Here is a 15,969-nt window from a genome sequence, read left to right on the forward strand (position 1 = left end):
AAAGTAGTCAGTCTTTGTTCTTCTGGTTTCTTTTGTGTTTTTTAGGTCATGAAAAGACATCAGCATTCATCTCAGTCAGTTTCATAACCAGTTAAAAACTCTTCACAGGAGCTTTAACCTTCATTTGTGCATTCAGGCCCTATTTATTGACACTGAGGCCTGTTTTGGGGGATCTTTAACCTGGAAGTTCCAGGTCCAGGGCTTAGTCTTTTTGCGAGTACTTCATCATTCAAGCAAATATGTCTCATTAACTGTACCTTCAGGCTCAGGTAAGTCAGCCAGGAATCAAATATGGATTACTAGATAGAGTACAACTATTTCATGGAGGGATTATACTCAATTTAAAGCTAAATTTCCCAGTGGACAAGGGATTTTAAGGTATTTAGTGTTTCCACAACAGGAACTACTGTTCAAGTAAAGACAAATTTAATCTTTATTTACATATTTAGACCCAAATTTGACCCATTTGCTTTGGCGTGATAACTGCGGTTACTGGGGCTGCTCTGACTTTCTGACCCAGAATTAAGAGTTAAGGGTGCATTTTTGATTATGTCAACTCAGAATTTTCTGAGTTTTGGCATTAAATAGCATGCACCATTTTTGCTGCATTCATTGCTGCCAAAGTGACCTCCATCTGATTTGTTTTTTTAACCTGGATCTGATTTTTTTTTTTTTTTATGTCAGTTTACCACATTGAAATCTGATCTTTTCTAATCAGTTGTATCCCCGTTTGTATGCAAGTTTATTGAAGTAGCTAAATGGTGGAGGCTGGTGTGGGCCAGTTTCAAAAAAAGCAATGTGGAGAGCCAGAGCTAAATATAAGAATTAAGCAACTTCCAGTGTGAATGCAGCCTGTCATACTAACCAGTTCTGGCAAGAATCAACCCCTGTTTGCAATGAAGAAGTTGCTATCAAGTTTGCAGTTATACTAATAAATCCAAAATCTTAAATAAGAGACAGTGAATGGTTTGAATTACAGAAGGTCTAAATTCTGAATTGGGTGTAACCTTCACACCTTCACACAGGAAACAGACATCAGGCTTAAAAAATAGCTCAGGGGGGCGAAGCTAGTGGCTCTGCTCGTAGAAATAATGTTACAGACATCCATCATTTTGATATTTTGTAAAGGCCCACCCTGTTGCATGCCATTTCTCTGAAAACAGTAGAAATATATAGGGCAATCTGAAACAGGCCTGCCTTGTTGCTTTAACGTTACCTTACTGATTAGCTCTGTGACATGAGTTCAGTTTCAACACAGAAGTGAACTGAAGGAGCTCTCTGTGCCCCTGGCAAGCCAAGCCGCCTTGGTCACACCCTTATCGCTTTCCACCCTCCCGCTCTGCCCGCCATGTTCTGGAGGAGGAGATACGTGTAGCTTGGCTTTAGCTGGATTAGCATTAGCAACACATAGCTAGACGGAGGCGCAACAAGCACTCAGAACGCCGAAATAAGTGCTCTTTATTGACTCTTCTTTGGATTTGGCGAAATTGTTTATGGTTTATGTCCGTGGAATAACAGGAGAGCTCGGCTGATCCCTACAGATATGGTAAGTGAATGTCAGCTTTCAAGACAGTCTGGTTGTTTTGTTTTTCCAGGGTGTCCTGTAATCCAGTTTACTCTGGTGATGTCTCCACCGAGCACCCGTCTTGACTGCTAGCTTGAAGGAATGCTAACTAGCATAGCGTGCTAGTTGGTTGTTTTAGCACAAAAATACAAGTGTGAGCTCACCGGAATGGTTCTGTAGCCAAACGTCATATACATGCTTCACAGTGGATTCAAGTGTTTTAAAGCTTTGTGAAAGTTTTAAACGCCAAGGGATCAACAGTTGAATTTTTAGTCAGACTGAGTGAGGTGAGAGCGAACGTTACAGGGGCAATGCTAGCTTGGAACCAACTTTTTCAACGCTAAGTTTTGTTCGCTGATACAAAATAATAAACGCAAGTTGTGGTATGGCCACTGGGCTCTAATTTCCCAGTCTTAACAAAAGTGTGCAGTACAAAATATGATAGCGCTAAGTCCTGTTTGGTTATACACTTTTTCCAAGCACTCGAGTCCACGAACCGATTTAACGTATTCAAGTTAACGTTTTAGCTAGCTTATTATGCTAGCCGGGTAACTACTTGTCGCAAGTTTGCGCTACACTTGCCAACGACAGTTGCAAACAAGTACTTTGTTGTTCTCGTTATCGCTGCCACAGACTTAAACCTTTGCTAACGTTAAACCCAGCACAATTTCAAGTGCCAAATAAGTAGTTTGAAAATATGATATTGCCGGTTTGCATAGCACAGAAACTAACGTTAGCCAACGCTACGTTAGCTTCCATGCTATCACATCAGTTAGAGGAAACGCTGTGATTTTTTCTGGTATTTCGTAAGAGGGTATTTTCTGTATTTCATAATATGATGTTTGGTATTTCAGTGTAGGGGTGGAAATAAGCCAAACGGTACTATATTGGGCCGCTACAGCAAGTCTTTGTGTTTGTGTACAGGTCTATTTTTTAGGGAATTCTTCACAGTGGACGCGTCGTCTGACACCACTAACAATATTAAATATCAAATATATTAAATAGTTAAAGTGTTATTAATTTTTTAGCGTGAGAATATACGTATTATAAAGTGAGCTTCTTATTCAAGGACACTCGGTGCCCATCTAAACGTGGCCAGAGATAAGGGCAGGGCTTTGGCTATTGTCAGGATGATCAATCAAAGTGATGGCATGAACCAGATCGTTTGGTTTTATTAATCAAGGGTAATTTTTTAGACTTTTTTCATTGAAGACTACCTCTGCATGCTATGATCAGGTCAGATCTTGCAGTGTTTTCACCTATGATTTATCCCTGGCTTTGATATGATTATACTCAGCTTTATTATCACCAGGAAACTAAACATTCACATTAAATTCAGGTTAGAATAAACTGAAATTTTACTGTGTTTATAATTTAAGCAGACATAAGCTTTATTCTAGAAGGATAAGGGGCTTGAAGTTATCAGCTGTATCCACTAAAGGGACCCAAGTCTAAATAAAGGCACTTTAAACTTTTGTTTAACTATTTAAATCCCCTTTTTGGACATGTTTGGGGACCTCAGCTCTGTAGAAGTTTTGAAAATGTTTTAACATTCATGCTGAGATTTTCCCAACATGTTGTTTGAAAAACACTCAGGAGTAGCCTGCTTTATTGACTTTAAGGACCTGGCTCTTGTAGTCTTCTCTTTAGTGAGGAAGACATCAATAATCAGTCTGTCACTTTGAGTGACAGGTGCCTCATCACTGTCCTCCTCCCTTCCATGACTTGGTTTTTTGACCGGCAAGGGAAACAAAAGAGTGGGGTGATGTGCCACCAATAGGGTGTTTTTTCTTGTTGTCCTCACTGCATTAGCCTTGATGCATGCCTTATCTCTTGACAGCCCATTTTAGGCTTTGAGAAGACACGTTAGTGGTTGTTCCTTCAGTAAGTCTTGTTAAGAATGGCAGTACACAACATCAGACAAAAGAAAGAAGTGATAATCCTGTGGTTAAGTATTAGCTATTGAAAAATTCTGTTTTTGTTATAAAAATGTAGCCGAAAAGAAGTACGGCAGTAGTAAAGGAACCAGCTGGATAACTTGATGCCACGCCGTTTTCTATCCCTCTCTTTCTAACTCGTACCATGAAACTGTCACACACACACTCACTGTCACACACAAGCATCTGCTTGTGCAAGCAGTCTATCTCCAGATCAGCTTTACTCCCTCTGTGTAGGTCTGGCAAGGTAGACCTGTTCTCAGTGTACTGCCTCTCAAGCCTTAAGCTAATCACAGTTTACTGAGGCTCTGCCAAGACACACCCAGACACAGGAGCACACACACAGGCTAGGTATGTCTTGCTGTTTTCTTTCTAGCATCTGACAGATCACCTGTGTGTGCACCTTTTACTTCTTTCTGAGTGGATTTGACATAATATTGGACTGTTGGACACTTGTGAGTTCTTAGCCAGTTCTGATTAAAATAGACTGATCTGATTATTCAAGCCAAATTTGTCTCACTGATTATTTCTTTTGTGTTAATATTGCCAAGCCATAAATGATCGTACTATTATTTTTAACCTGGATCATTCATTCAGCTTTTATCTCTGACAATTTCACACATATCTGCTCTACTGTTAGTTTAGGATGAAACGGTTACAAGTGTTAATGATAATCATGGTTATCATACCTTTCAAATTTTAATCATCATTAAAACCATTATCAATAACTGCGCTTTAATGTCATGGTAAATAATGTTTAGACTGCATGCTATAAGGGATAGTTTAAGAGATGAGTGGGGGGAGGGCTAGTAACATTCAGGGACACAAGACATGGCTGTCTCTTTCCTCTTTAACATGTAGCCTGCCTTTGGCTTGGGGGGGAAAACTGTTGGAGCAGCATGAACTCACTGGCTTTAGCTGTGCTTCCTCTGCTCAGATCACCCATGAAAGTTCTCCCAAACTTTTTAGTGAGTCCTGTTAGTTAATAATATTTATCCAGTGTTAAAATCCTTGTGAAAAATTGTCAGAAAGGATATTAATTAGCTTACTTAACCAGCTGAAAGATGGTTATATTATGATGTGTTCAGGACAGCAGGTGGAGGTTTTGAACATTTTCAGCAAATTATAATGCCATGATAGTTAGGGGTGTAAAGGTACATGTATTCGTACCGTACCGATTTTGTACAGACGTGTACCAAACGGATACATGTGGAACGAAGCTCATACACAGATGGAAAACCAGAGAACAACTCATTGTCACACTATCCTGGCAACCACACAACCACAGCAAACACCAGCAGCAGCGTGAATGTTTTCAGATAAAAGTGTCCTGTTTAGGAACACTTTGTTTCCCAGTAAATTACAACAGTGGACAAAGACAACAAAAGTAGCGCTGACATTATTCAGCAGCTGTGTCACTGACAGCACGTCGTCCAGCGGATCAATCAAAGCATTTGAAAAGGCTCCACTCAAACAAGAACGCCACTGTAACAAGGAGGAACAATAAAAAGTCTCACGAGCATGTTATGAATTTCCCGTAATTTGAGATCTTTTTAATATAACAACAATAACAATCATGCTCTGGTTTTGTGAATCAAATTAATTCAAAATGCGTACCTTCAACTGTCAACCTCGGAGGAGGGGGAGAGGGGACTCCATCATGTCTGCAGCTGCGTCATAGGTAAAGTTATCTTCAGATTTCACACAGCTCTAACCTCTTTATCCGCCAAGATGGGCTGGGAAAAAGTTCTCCCAAACTTTGTAGTAGGTCCCAGTGGTTAACAAAGTAATCCAGTGCTGAAGTCTGTGTTGAAATTGGCAGGCTAGACACTAATTAGCATACTTAACAAGGTAATTTACGGTTGTGTGATGATACGTTCAAGTTAGCTGGGAATTTTTAGTGTTTAAAGAATGGGTATAAATATGTCAATATATCAATGAAAACAACCTAGTAATTCAAAGATGTGTTTATTCATATTTTTATTAATTGAAGACGTTTGAAGGAGGTTGCAGCATTATTCATAATTTAAATGTAATTTATTCAGCCTATTTATTTTTACACAATTTAATACACTTTAAAAAATCCGTTATTTATTCGCTCTAATTACCATACCGAAAACGTACCAAAGCTTGACTTCAAACCGAGGTTCGTACTGAACCGAAATGTTTCCGTACTGTTACACCCCTAGTGATAATACTGATTACTATGGTATTTTAGTTCACAACAATCATGATTTGAAGTCTTATCATTGTTCCATGTCTACTGGTAGAAAACGCTTATGTATGAAACTAATCTGAGTCTTCACAAATGCCGCTATCAGCGCTTAAGAGTCCTAATTTCTGGCCTTTTTCTTCCTATTTCTAGATGTGTCTCTAAAGGCTCCTATTCACAGTTTAGCAAGGGAATTTCAATCACCACATCAACTTTAGGTGCATTTACATTCCTGAAATAATTGTGTGTTTTGGCCACCTCTTTTAGAAGTTTTTCACTAAAAGTGGCAAACAAGATCAGTTTTGTTTTTTCATGCACTGATAGCTCTCATGTTTATGTTAGCAATACTTCTTTAATTCACTTTCAATTTTTAAAAAAACACAGAACTGAACTATATTTATGTGTAGCCATTTAAAAAAGACAAAAAGATGATAACGTCCGTGAGTTTGCTACTATCCTATTTGGGTAAAATGGGATCCCATAAAGGGGCTTAGTTTGAATTTTCTGACTTTAAATGTGGAAAGTGCATGTAGGTATCTCTTTTTACATGCCGGTTTACTCTGGATTAAGGGGCTGTCCACACAAAGACAAGTTTAGGAGTATCAGCAAAAGTATTCTATTGTATCAGCGTTTCATCCACACGAAACTGATGTTTTAGGAGCCCGAAAAACCCTACAACCTAGTGCATCTTTCCTGAGACAATTATGCCACCCCACTTAACCTGCATGAGCAGCCCAGCTATCAACATTAATGACAGCTGATTACATGATTGTGTTTGTGTCTTCCGCTCCTCTACTACCTCCATGAACAACAGATGGTCATGGAGAACAGCATACGCCGTGTTCTTAGATTCATTGTGGAATGCAACGAGAAACGAGAAAGTTTTGGGTGTGCTTGCTCCATGATCTTGTTGTACCGGTTGAGAAATTTTGACCTTGAGCTATCCAGCCCTATGTGGCTGGAGGGCTCAGTGATTTACATTGCTGATGTTATGGGAGATTGGGGGGTTAAATCCCATCAGAGCACAATGAGTGTCCATTGTGGGCCCTTGGGAAATGCCCTTAACACCAGGGACACCTGTCCCAGGTGTAAGTCACTTTCGATTAAAGCCTCTGCGAAATGACATCATAGCATAATAGTAGTAACCTCTCTTTTCAGAATTGTTTTAATTCAGACCCATTGGGTTTTTAAGCATGAATGACCTTATGGTCAAGCTACAGCATCTCAAAACCCTAATGTTTCTGTTTTTTTTGTTTTTTTTAAGCCATTCAGCGGAGAACTTGCTGGTGTGTTTCGGTCCTGCAGCATAACCCAAACACTCTTAAGCCTGAGGTCATGAACTGATGGCTGGGCATTCTCCTGCAGGATTTTCTTGTAGAGGGCAGAATTTATGGTTTCATCAATTACAGGAAGTTGTTCAGGTCCTGAAGCAGCAAAACAGCCCCAGACCATCACACTACCACCACCATGTTGTTAGTATGATGTTCTTTTGGCCTCTGAACTCTACCATGGATGCCATTTTAGCCCAGTGTCTTTCTTACGGTTGAGTCATGAACACTGACCTAACTGAGTCAAGGGAACTGGTGAGGTTCACCACTGTTCCAAGTTTTCTCAGCGTATTTTACAGTTAGCCTGTCAGCTTTTTGTGTCAGGATCAGATCGATGTTTCATACTTGGATCAGATCGGTGCATCCCTATTCAAAGAATGCATCAACGTATCAGTTGGACATCTGTATCAGCTGATACTTGCCTTGTTGACAGACATCAGCTTATCTGTAAATAATTTACCAGGCACCTGTGTCAGTAGCCGATGGTTATCTGTTGTTCAGAATCTGTTCAATGCTGTGCCCAGTGGCTAAAAAGGAAACAAAGGTTTGTTTTTGGCTCAAGAGGTCGTCTATTGGACAAACATTGGCGTGACGTACAAGGACAACAGGTGCCATGGGGTGCTTGAGATTTGTGGTGATTCCATTTGCTCATTTGTTCTTAAATTTTCTCAACTTCCTTGTGTGGCTGCAAGACAGACAGGCAGGGATCAGATGATGGATGTTTGGTTTCCATTAAAGCAGCAGAAAGTAGCCCCTGAACTCTTTTTGGTTACAACCCAGCATAGTGGCAGTTTGACAAGAACGACAGGCTCAGTCATTCACACATAATGAACCTGCATTTCTCTCCTCTGGGTCTTTGGGCCTGAGTGATCTAAGCACAGAGGCGCTGAAGGGAAGGCATGCCGACAGCGTCTCATGGTGGGGGTTGCTTCCGGGGTGTTAAGGAGGTGTGGAGGGGATGGGATGGACGAGACAGACTCTTCTCTCTTCCTCCTGTCTGCCATGGGTGAATAGTTGATTATGGGAGCAGATGTGTCATTAGTTCTGAGTCGTATTCATGCGGATGCAGGCCGAGGAGGAGGAGGAGGAGGGTGGCAGAGGAGCTTTAAGACGGGAGGGCACGCTCCACAGGAATCACATTACACTAGTGAATTTAAGGGATGTGCCAACTTGTTTTCTTAACCCTGAAGCACATACCCTTACACTCCATGGTTCCTCACTCTTGTCGTCCCCCAGAGCTGCTTTTACGGGCCTGTGCCAGGCAGTAAGTTCCCAGGAACAAACACATACATGAGCATTTAACACATTTGACACATTTAACGCTCTTCCTGTTCATGAAAGCACTCGGTTGTGGGGCATGTCAGTGCATGCATGGCAAAGAGATCAGATCACTCAACAGGATGATTTATTGTGGATTGCTGTCAGATGAGTTCAGGACACAGAAAGATGCTAGTAAACCTTAACAGCTGTGTATTATCGATTAAAAACTTTGAGATTTTTTGATGCATTTGTATGCAGCTGTGCCAGTGTGTCTGAATGACTAAGCAAGAGGAGCGCTACATTGGTAACCAATACCAGCTAAAACCATATGGACAAGTAAGCACGCCAATGCACCAATCTAATGCCATATTCAATAAGCCAAGAGAGTCAGATGGTTTCAGGTAAATGATCTTTAACAAAGAATAACACTGGGGTGCTAGCAGGGAATGAAATGTGAAGTGGGGTGCACACTGGAAGATGATATGGCCCTGATTTCTCCTTCTGACAAAAGTAAGCAAAGTCTCTGATTTTCTTGACTCACAGGCTTATCATGCCAGAATTTCCTGTAGTGTCAGATGTGTTAAGGGTGATCTCATCTTTTGGGAAAAAATATGGCCACATCGATTTGAAGTCATAAATAATAGACATGTTAAATAATTATGATCCAGTATCCTGCTATGTCTAAGAAATCCCAAAAAGAGATGACTATACTAGAGCCAGACCGACTGATCGGCGGGCCGATTATAGCGTATCACAGATTAATCAGCATCGTCCAATATGTAGCCAATATATTAACTTTTTTGCTGCACAGGGATTCTGTCTGTGTCCCTGCTGAACTCAGCCTGAGTGCCTGGCCCCTCCCCCTCAGACACAAGCGAGGGCAGCAGCAGCTCTCCCCACTCAGTGTTGCCAACTTAGCAACTTCATCGCTGTATTTAGCGAGTTTTCAGACCTCTCTAGTGACTCTTTTTCGAAAAAGCAAATCTAGCGACTTTTTCTGGTGTTACTGGAGAGTTTTGGAGACTCTGACATGAAAGCACGTGTCGTTGTTGCTCTTCTCAGTGAGCAGTGGGTGCTGCCGTGGGCCCCTCCCCGCCCCTAAGCACTCACAGGCAGCTCAGTCCTCGTGCAGCAGTCCCTGCTGCAGTCGGACTCACCCGGCTGCAGCAGAGAAGAGGACTAACACCTGTTTCAGACTGGGAACGTGTTTTGCTGCTTTTGTGTGCCGTCGTGTCAGCCCCAGTTCCTGCTGGTGCGGCTTTCACACAGGGTGCGTGTCAGCTGCATCTCCCTGCTCTCAAAGCCCTCTCCTTCTTCATATGCTTTACCTCAATAAACCCCCTTAAAAGCGACTTGATTCAGTGTGCAGTGGAAGTTTGTCAGGAACTAATCAAAATAAAAGCATTCTGCACAAGTTTCTCTATAGAAATACTAAACTGGGCTTTCACTTTGAAAAGCACAACCAGAAAAGCATTCATATGGTGTTTATCTTTCCTGTAACATATTCTACCAGTGTGGAGACAAAAAGTTTCACTAACAGTAGATCTTTAGAGAACAACTTTATAAAACAGCCGCATTTAAGCTTGTGGCTTTCCTCAGGTTTATCATAAAAAACACATTGTAAACATATTCTATGTGCATATTTGCCACATTAATGTAAATATGGCTCTATATTAATCATTTTCTTGCCTAATATGGTCCACAGCCACAGTATAAGAGTATTATACAGCATTTTAATGTCATCTAAGTTGCATCTTTGTGAAATAAACGAAGATAAATGCAACTGTTAATTCACATGTCCACATTTGTGTTCATGTATAGTAAAAATCCTGTGTAGATCAATGTTCTTATTTCATGTATCGGCCGATATATCAGTTATCGACCAATATATCGGATATCAACCGATATATCGGATATCATCTTTTTTTAGCTCCCAAATTGGCATCGGCCCCAAAAATTCCATATTGGTCAGGCTCTAGACTATACACTCTTGATTGTCATGTTGAAGATAATAATTAGAGATGTTCCAATACCATTTTTTCCTTTCTGGTCCTGATTCTGATACCAGAGCGTTGGGTATCAGCTGATACTAAGTACTGATCTGATACCGGTGTAAACTGGACCATCTGTGCTGTGGAAAACTTGCACATAATGTACAGCCCCCTCTTTGATACTTAGGACATCAAGGGTTTTAGAACAGAGAATAATGAATGTCATGCTGTCTCCAGAATTTGTTGCCACGGTGGATTCTTTTTTCTCCTTTATTTTGTTCTTTTTCAATGCTGTTATTTACTGTAGCTCATGCATGCAGTGTTTTTCGAGCAGCAAAGAAGAATTGATTTCCTGTTATAATGCTAGCACATAGCATGGGTAAATTAAGCAAAATGTAAAGTTAAACAAAATGGTATCTAATTTGTGCATGAACACGTGTACTCGCCACTACTAATACACACATTTTATGCAATATTTCACATACTGATATAACACCTCTAGTAATTTTGGCAAATTTCAAAGCGAGTGAACTGAGGATGTAAGCGCAACAACTGCATCGCATCCATTTTCCACAACCTTGTTTGTAGATTTTTTCTTACCTTTATAACTGAGTAAACATAGTCCAAAAATGATGGACCTTGATTCTTCCTGCCTCTGTCTGCCATGTTTGTTTCTGCTTGCCACACACTAGACGACTTAAAGCCTGTTTGTAGGCCACATTTACCTGCTTCCTAATGCTACCAAATTATTTTTTGTCCAAATGAGCTCAGGTATGAAGTATTAATATGAGTGTCTTGCTTCTTCCTTTCACAGTGGAGCCTTCCTTACCTTCAATCGTAAACTTCTAACATCTTTGATATTTAAGCTTCTAGTATATCTACGACAACCAATGAGAGCTAGGAGACTGGGTAGCGAATTCTGACAGTTCATAAACACCGCATCCAGGGAGTCACAAATGTCCACACATCAAACATGGTATCAAATCTCCAGACACGCCCCTCCTTGGAGGTCCTGCTTGTAGAATTTTTGCTTGGCTGCACACATCTGTGAAATTTTTTACCGACACAGAAGTGCCGGTTGTCAAAACATGCTACATACATGATTTTTAAGACACTGCTCCCTGGCTTTTTGAAGAATATAGGTTTGTGGTGAGGAGGAAGCCGACGCCAGGTACAAACACACCAGACGTTTTGGCATCAAGATTCAGCTTGAGTTTGTGCCAGTGTGGCCATCCACGTGTGGAAAGCATAACTGAGCTTTAACACAACCATAACTTCATCTCAGCCAGGATTCACATATATTGTTTTTCTTGTTTTTTGATTTTCACTGCACCTTTAACACACATGGGGTCAGGATTTGAATTGTCCTTCATGCTTGTTCCCTTGAGTAATCTGTAGTAACGATTTTGTGTGTTTGGAATAGAGATCATTACTACAGATTACAGGTGTGTGGTCTTATACACACTGTCCCGATGTCCGGGGTCTTCCATGTTTTAAAAATAAGTTTTGTGATAAGTTCTGAAGTGTGTAGCCAGCTTTATTCTGTAGTTGTGTCTGGCAGTCAGGGATTCTGTAAGATTTCTGTTCAAAGAGTCAGAACTGAGGTTGTTTGTGAATGAAATCTGTTAGAATGTGTTGTGCAGATTTGGCAATATCATTTTCTTGGACAGAACAGAAACGATTTTGTTAAATTTTCAGTATCTCCTAACATTTAAAAAGTATTTTAGTGTGCTGCATGTTTTAGTTAAAGCTGGCAAAATGTCATCAATTAATGTTTTACTCACAGTATTTTTCAAATTGTGTGTATTGAAGTTTTATCTGGGAGGGCGGCAAAGTATTTGTATTAGAACACATTTTTGCTTTTTTAAAAATCTATTCTGATATAAACACGCTCCTTAAGGTAGTCAGAAGAAGCCAGACCGTTATCGTCTGCTGCATGACTTCAGACTGCTTGTGAAAGTGACTTCATTTTTAACAGAGCAGTAGAGTGTAGGTCACACAGCTGTGAGTCTCCATACACACACTTTCCATATGTGTGTGTGTCAGTGCGGAAGTGATTAGAAGCTGGTCTGCTGATCTGTTCGAAACAGGACAGAGGAGTCATCAGTCTGTCATCGTCAGACTGGAAATGGTTTCTCTCCCCTGCCACCCACCCAGGACTGGAAACACATTGTTACTCACTCATCACTCAAAGAAATAAACTGTATGTGGATACTGTAGTGATAAGAGTAAAGCAGAGATTATTGCTGATTAAGGTGTTCATTTACTTAAACTGATCTGAAATTTAATCAACTGAACTTTAGTTCTAGTGCTTCTTAAATAAACGTTTGCTAATAAGGATTTGCCTTTTTGATTAATAGCCTTTAGGTCCCTTTCCTTTTTTTTTCTGTTTTTTTTTACACTTTTTTTACTCAGTGTGTAATTTTTAGAGCAATCTGCATATGATGCACATGTCTATGAGTACTGTAGATCCTCAAATAAAGACTGGGGCCTTTATTGATGAAGCATATAAGACGTACTGAAAGTCGAACTCAGTGGGCGGGCTCTTCTCTGCTGTTAGGTTGGTCCAAAGTTTGGTTGAGACAGCGATTTCAAAATGGAGGCTGGCTTCAAAAGCAGTTTAAGTCTGCCTATTGCAATCAAACAGTTGATGTCACATAGGCTTTGTCCAGTTTTTTTTTTACAGTCTATGAGTACCACCTGTGTTAGCACTGCTAGGCTAAGCTAAGCGAAATCAATGACAAACATGGTACCGCTTAGAAATCCTTCATAATGCAAGTCTGTAGTTGTTATTTTCCATGACTGTTTTTAATGTGAACAGCCACATTAGGAATATGGTGTTTTCTGGAGCTTGTGAACACAAAGAGACTTATAAAAACATGTTTCTGTGATCTTATGCTCAGACTTTACTTTAGTATGCAGTCACAGGTTTGTTTAAGGGGGAGAAAGGGGTTGTAACCCCCAAATATGAATTTAAAAGCATAATCTTTTTTGATGTATAATACCCTGATATAATACCATTATTGCAAAAGGCAAAAAACCCATGATATGGTATTCTGGCCATATGGTCCAGGCCTACCATGTCTTATTTGTTTGTGAATACAGATCTCCAGCACAGTTGGACTATAGGTCTTTACTTAAGGATTTACAACAATTTGGAATTTTAGGATTAGGATTAAAAAGGATTAATCAAAATGCTCTTGCAGCAAGTGAATTCAAAAATAAATGTTTATTTGGTAAAACTACTTAAACCAAGGCTCAGATTAGGTTCTGATTTTTTTTCAGTGTTATGGTTTTATTATCGTATTGCTCTTTTATTTCTTCCCTTAAGTCTTGTATTTACTTTCAAATGTTGTGTTTGCTCTTTCCTGCACTCTTTTTGTCCTTTGAGCCCACCCAAGAAGTGACATCACCTCACAGCCCTAACTTTATGACCTCAAATTATTTCAGCACCCTGCCATATAATCTAGTATTGAGTCAGATTACCGTCAAAGACAAGAACAGTGGAAACAAGATTCATGGCCACAGCAACCTGGTTTTGTGTAAAATGAAGGAGGCAGGCTCTCTGCATGGAAATTGCTTATCTAAGTGTGAAAGTATGAAACACATTGTTTGTCTAGTTTCACAGAGGAAGGCAGTACAGCTGCTATTATAAATACAAGTTTTCATCACCAACACTTGAACAACAAGATCTTCACAGCAGGGTAGTTGAGGTGTTCGACAGTGTGACTTTTCTAGTTTTATACGTAATATTTAAACAGGATGCTTGGGTTTAAAAGTGACTTTCAAGATTTGGTCTGTTTGCTCCTTGAGTTTAATTGATGCAACAGGTTTTTTTTTTCCATTTTTAGTTCTTTACCTTTCCTAAAATCTCTTCTTTCTACTAACGTGTTATTTGTGTGTCTGTCCTAGGTGATGGCATGGTCATGTGTGCAGCTGGGGCTGTGTGGTTGGAGATGGTTTTAACAGACGCTGTGTTGGAGGACTCAGGAACACTGCACTGTCCTGGAGAAGCCTCATAAATAAACACACACACCTGTACAGACCAACAGTCACACACAAACACACAACACTGCCGTGCCTTGAGAAAGGACACAGGCGCATAGACACACAACACAAGCTTCAGCTGAAGCACACAGACACACATCACCTGCCTCCTGTGTGAGGTCTACTTTGTTTCTTTATTTTTGGTGTTTTTTTTTTAACCCCGTCTGTCCCATCTCCACCGCCACCATGCCGAGTGGCATCAGACGGCAGATGAAGAACATGGTGAACAACTACTCTGACGCAGAGAAGAAAGTCAGAGAGGCCACCTCCAACGACCCGTGGGGCCCGTCGTCCTCGCTCATGTCAGAGATCGCGGACCTTACCTACAACGTGGTAGCCTTCAGTGAGATCATGAGTATGATCTGGAAACGGCTCAATGACCACGGTAAGAACTGGCGCCACGTCTACAAGGCGCTCACTCTGCTGGACTACCTGATCAAGACAGGCTCGGAGCGGGTGGCGCTGCAGTGCAAGGAGAACATCTTTGCCATTCAGACTCTGAAGGACTTCCAGTACATCGACAGAGACGGCAAAGACCAGGGCATCAACGTCAGGGAGAAGAGCAAGCAGCTAGTGGTCCTACTCAAAGATGAGGACCGCCTTAAAGGAGAGAGGTAAGAGTCCTAAAGTTAAAATTTGAACAGATGTGGAACAGATTCTTAACCTTAGCAGTCCCTGAAATAGTAACCATCTCCTCTATTAAACAATGACTATTGTGCTCAGTGTGTCATATTTATGTCATCCTGCTTCATTTCTAAGGAAAAAAGGTTGGAAACCACTGTTAAGAGTAGCAGTGAATGATGCAGATAATTGAAAAGTCACAATGCTGTTGTGTTGTATATCAACATTTATGGAAAGCCTCTGGTCCAATCAGATCACTTGTTTAAAACCAGCTTTAATTTTCTACGAGTGATTTTATTGCAATTGGATAGGTTTTTGCATAATTTCAAATAATAGTATTTAGGCCTAGTTTTAGGCTGCCAACAAACAATGAACTCAAAACTAGAACTCAGCTGTAACAGTTCGACAGTGGGTTGTTCTGTCAGTACGTTTACATGCAGAGTAAAGTCGAGCCATGGTTAAAGCTGGATTAGGATATTTAACTAACCTAGGGGACTAGGGATGCAAAGATGTATCGTTTTGACATCAGTATTGGCCAATATCGGCCCTTTTGACAGACATTAGCCATCAGCAAATAATGTGGTATAAAGAAGTATCAGTTGCCAGTGTTTATTTGTTGTCTGATCAAGTTAATGCTGAAATTTAGTACATCTAAATGCTGATTCAGAGAAGAGATGTAAAATTGGAAAGAAGATGCAGCCTGTTGCACAAACGCTGGTGTGTTTTCGTGGTCAATGATGAGGGACCATTATGGCAGTGTGGAAGAAGTAAAAAAAAAACATCAGCATCAGTTAAACTGAAATTTTAAACAAAGGTATCAACATTGGCCCTGATTTTTATAGTGTATCTTTATGGCCCTTATCCCATTCTACACGCATAGAAATGAATTATAGAAGCAAATTAATTTCTTGACAGGAGCATGTTTGTCCCAGCTATGGTAACTTCTTGCTGCCCTTGCTAACAAGTTAACAAACTGTAAACTAAACTTTGCTTGTGACACAAATGCAAT

General features: G+C 40.4%; 1 protein-coding gene across 4 annotated transcripts in view; it reads left to right on the top strand.

Annotated features, from left to right (window-relative positions):
• Window positions 1-1,366: 1,366 nt before the first annotated feature.
• The window catches only part of epn2 (epsin 2), a 32,039-nt gene continuing 17,436 nt past the window's right edge, over window positions 1,367-15,969 (top strand). For 3 of the 4 annotated variants that reach the window (XM_041817038.1, XM_041817040.1, XM_041817041.1), the window contains exons 1-2: window positions 1,368-1,546; window positions 14,205-14,953. In XM_041817038.1, the coding sequence (XP_041672972.1) occupies window positions 14,526-14,953 (428 nt within the window). In that variant the 5' untranslated portion in view covers window positions 1,368-1,546; window positions 14,205-14,525. Of the gene's footprint in view, window positions 1,547-14,204; window positions 14,954-15,969 lie in introns of all 4 variants that reach the window. The other variant, XM_041817039.1, reaches the window with a different exon arrangement.

Source organism: Cheilinus undulatus, linkage group 21 (genome assembly GCF_018320785.1).
Source record: "Cheilinus undulatus linkage group 21, ASM1832078v1, whole genome shotgun sequence".
Classification (NCBI taxonomy): Eukaryota; Metazoa; Chordata; class Actinopteri; order Labriformes; family Labridae; genus Cheilinus; species Cheilinus undulatus.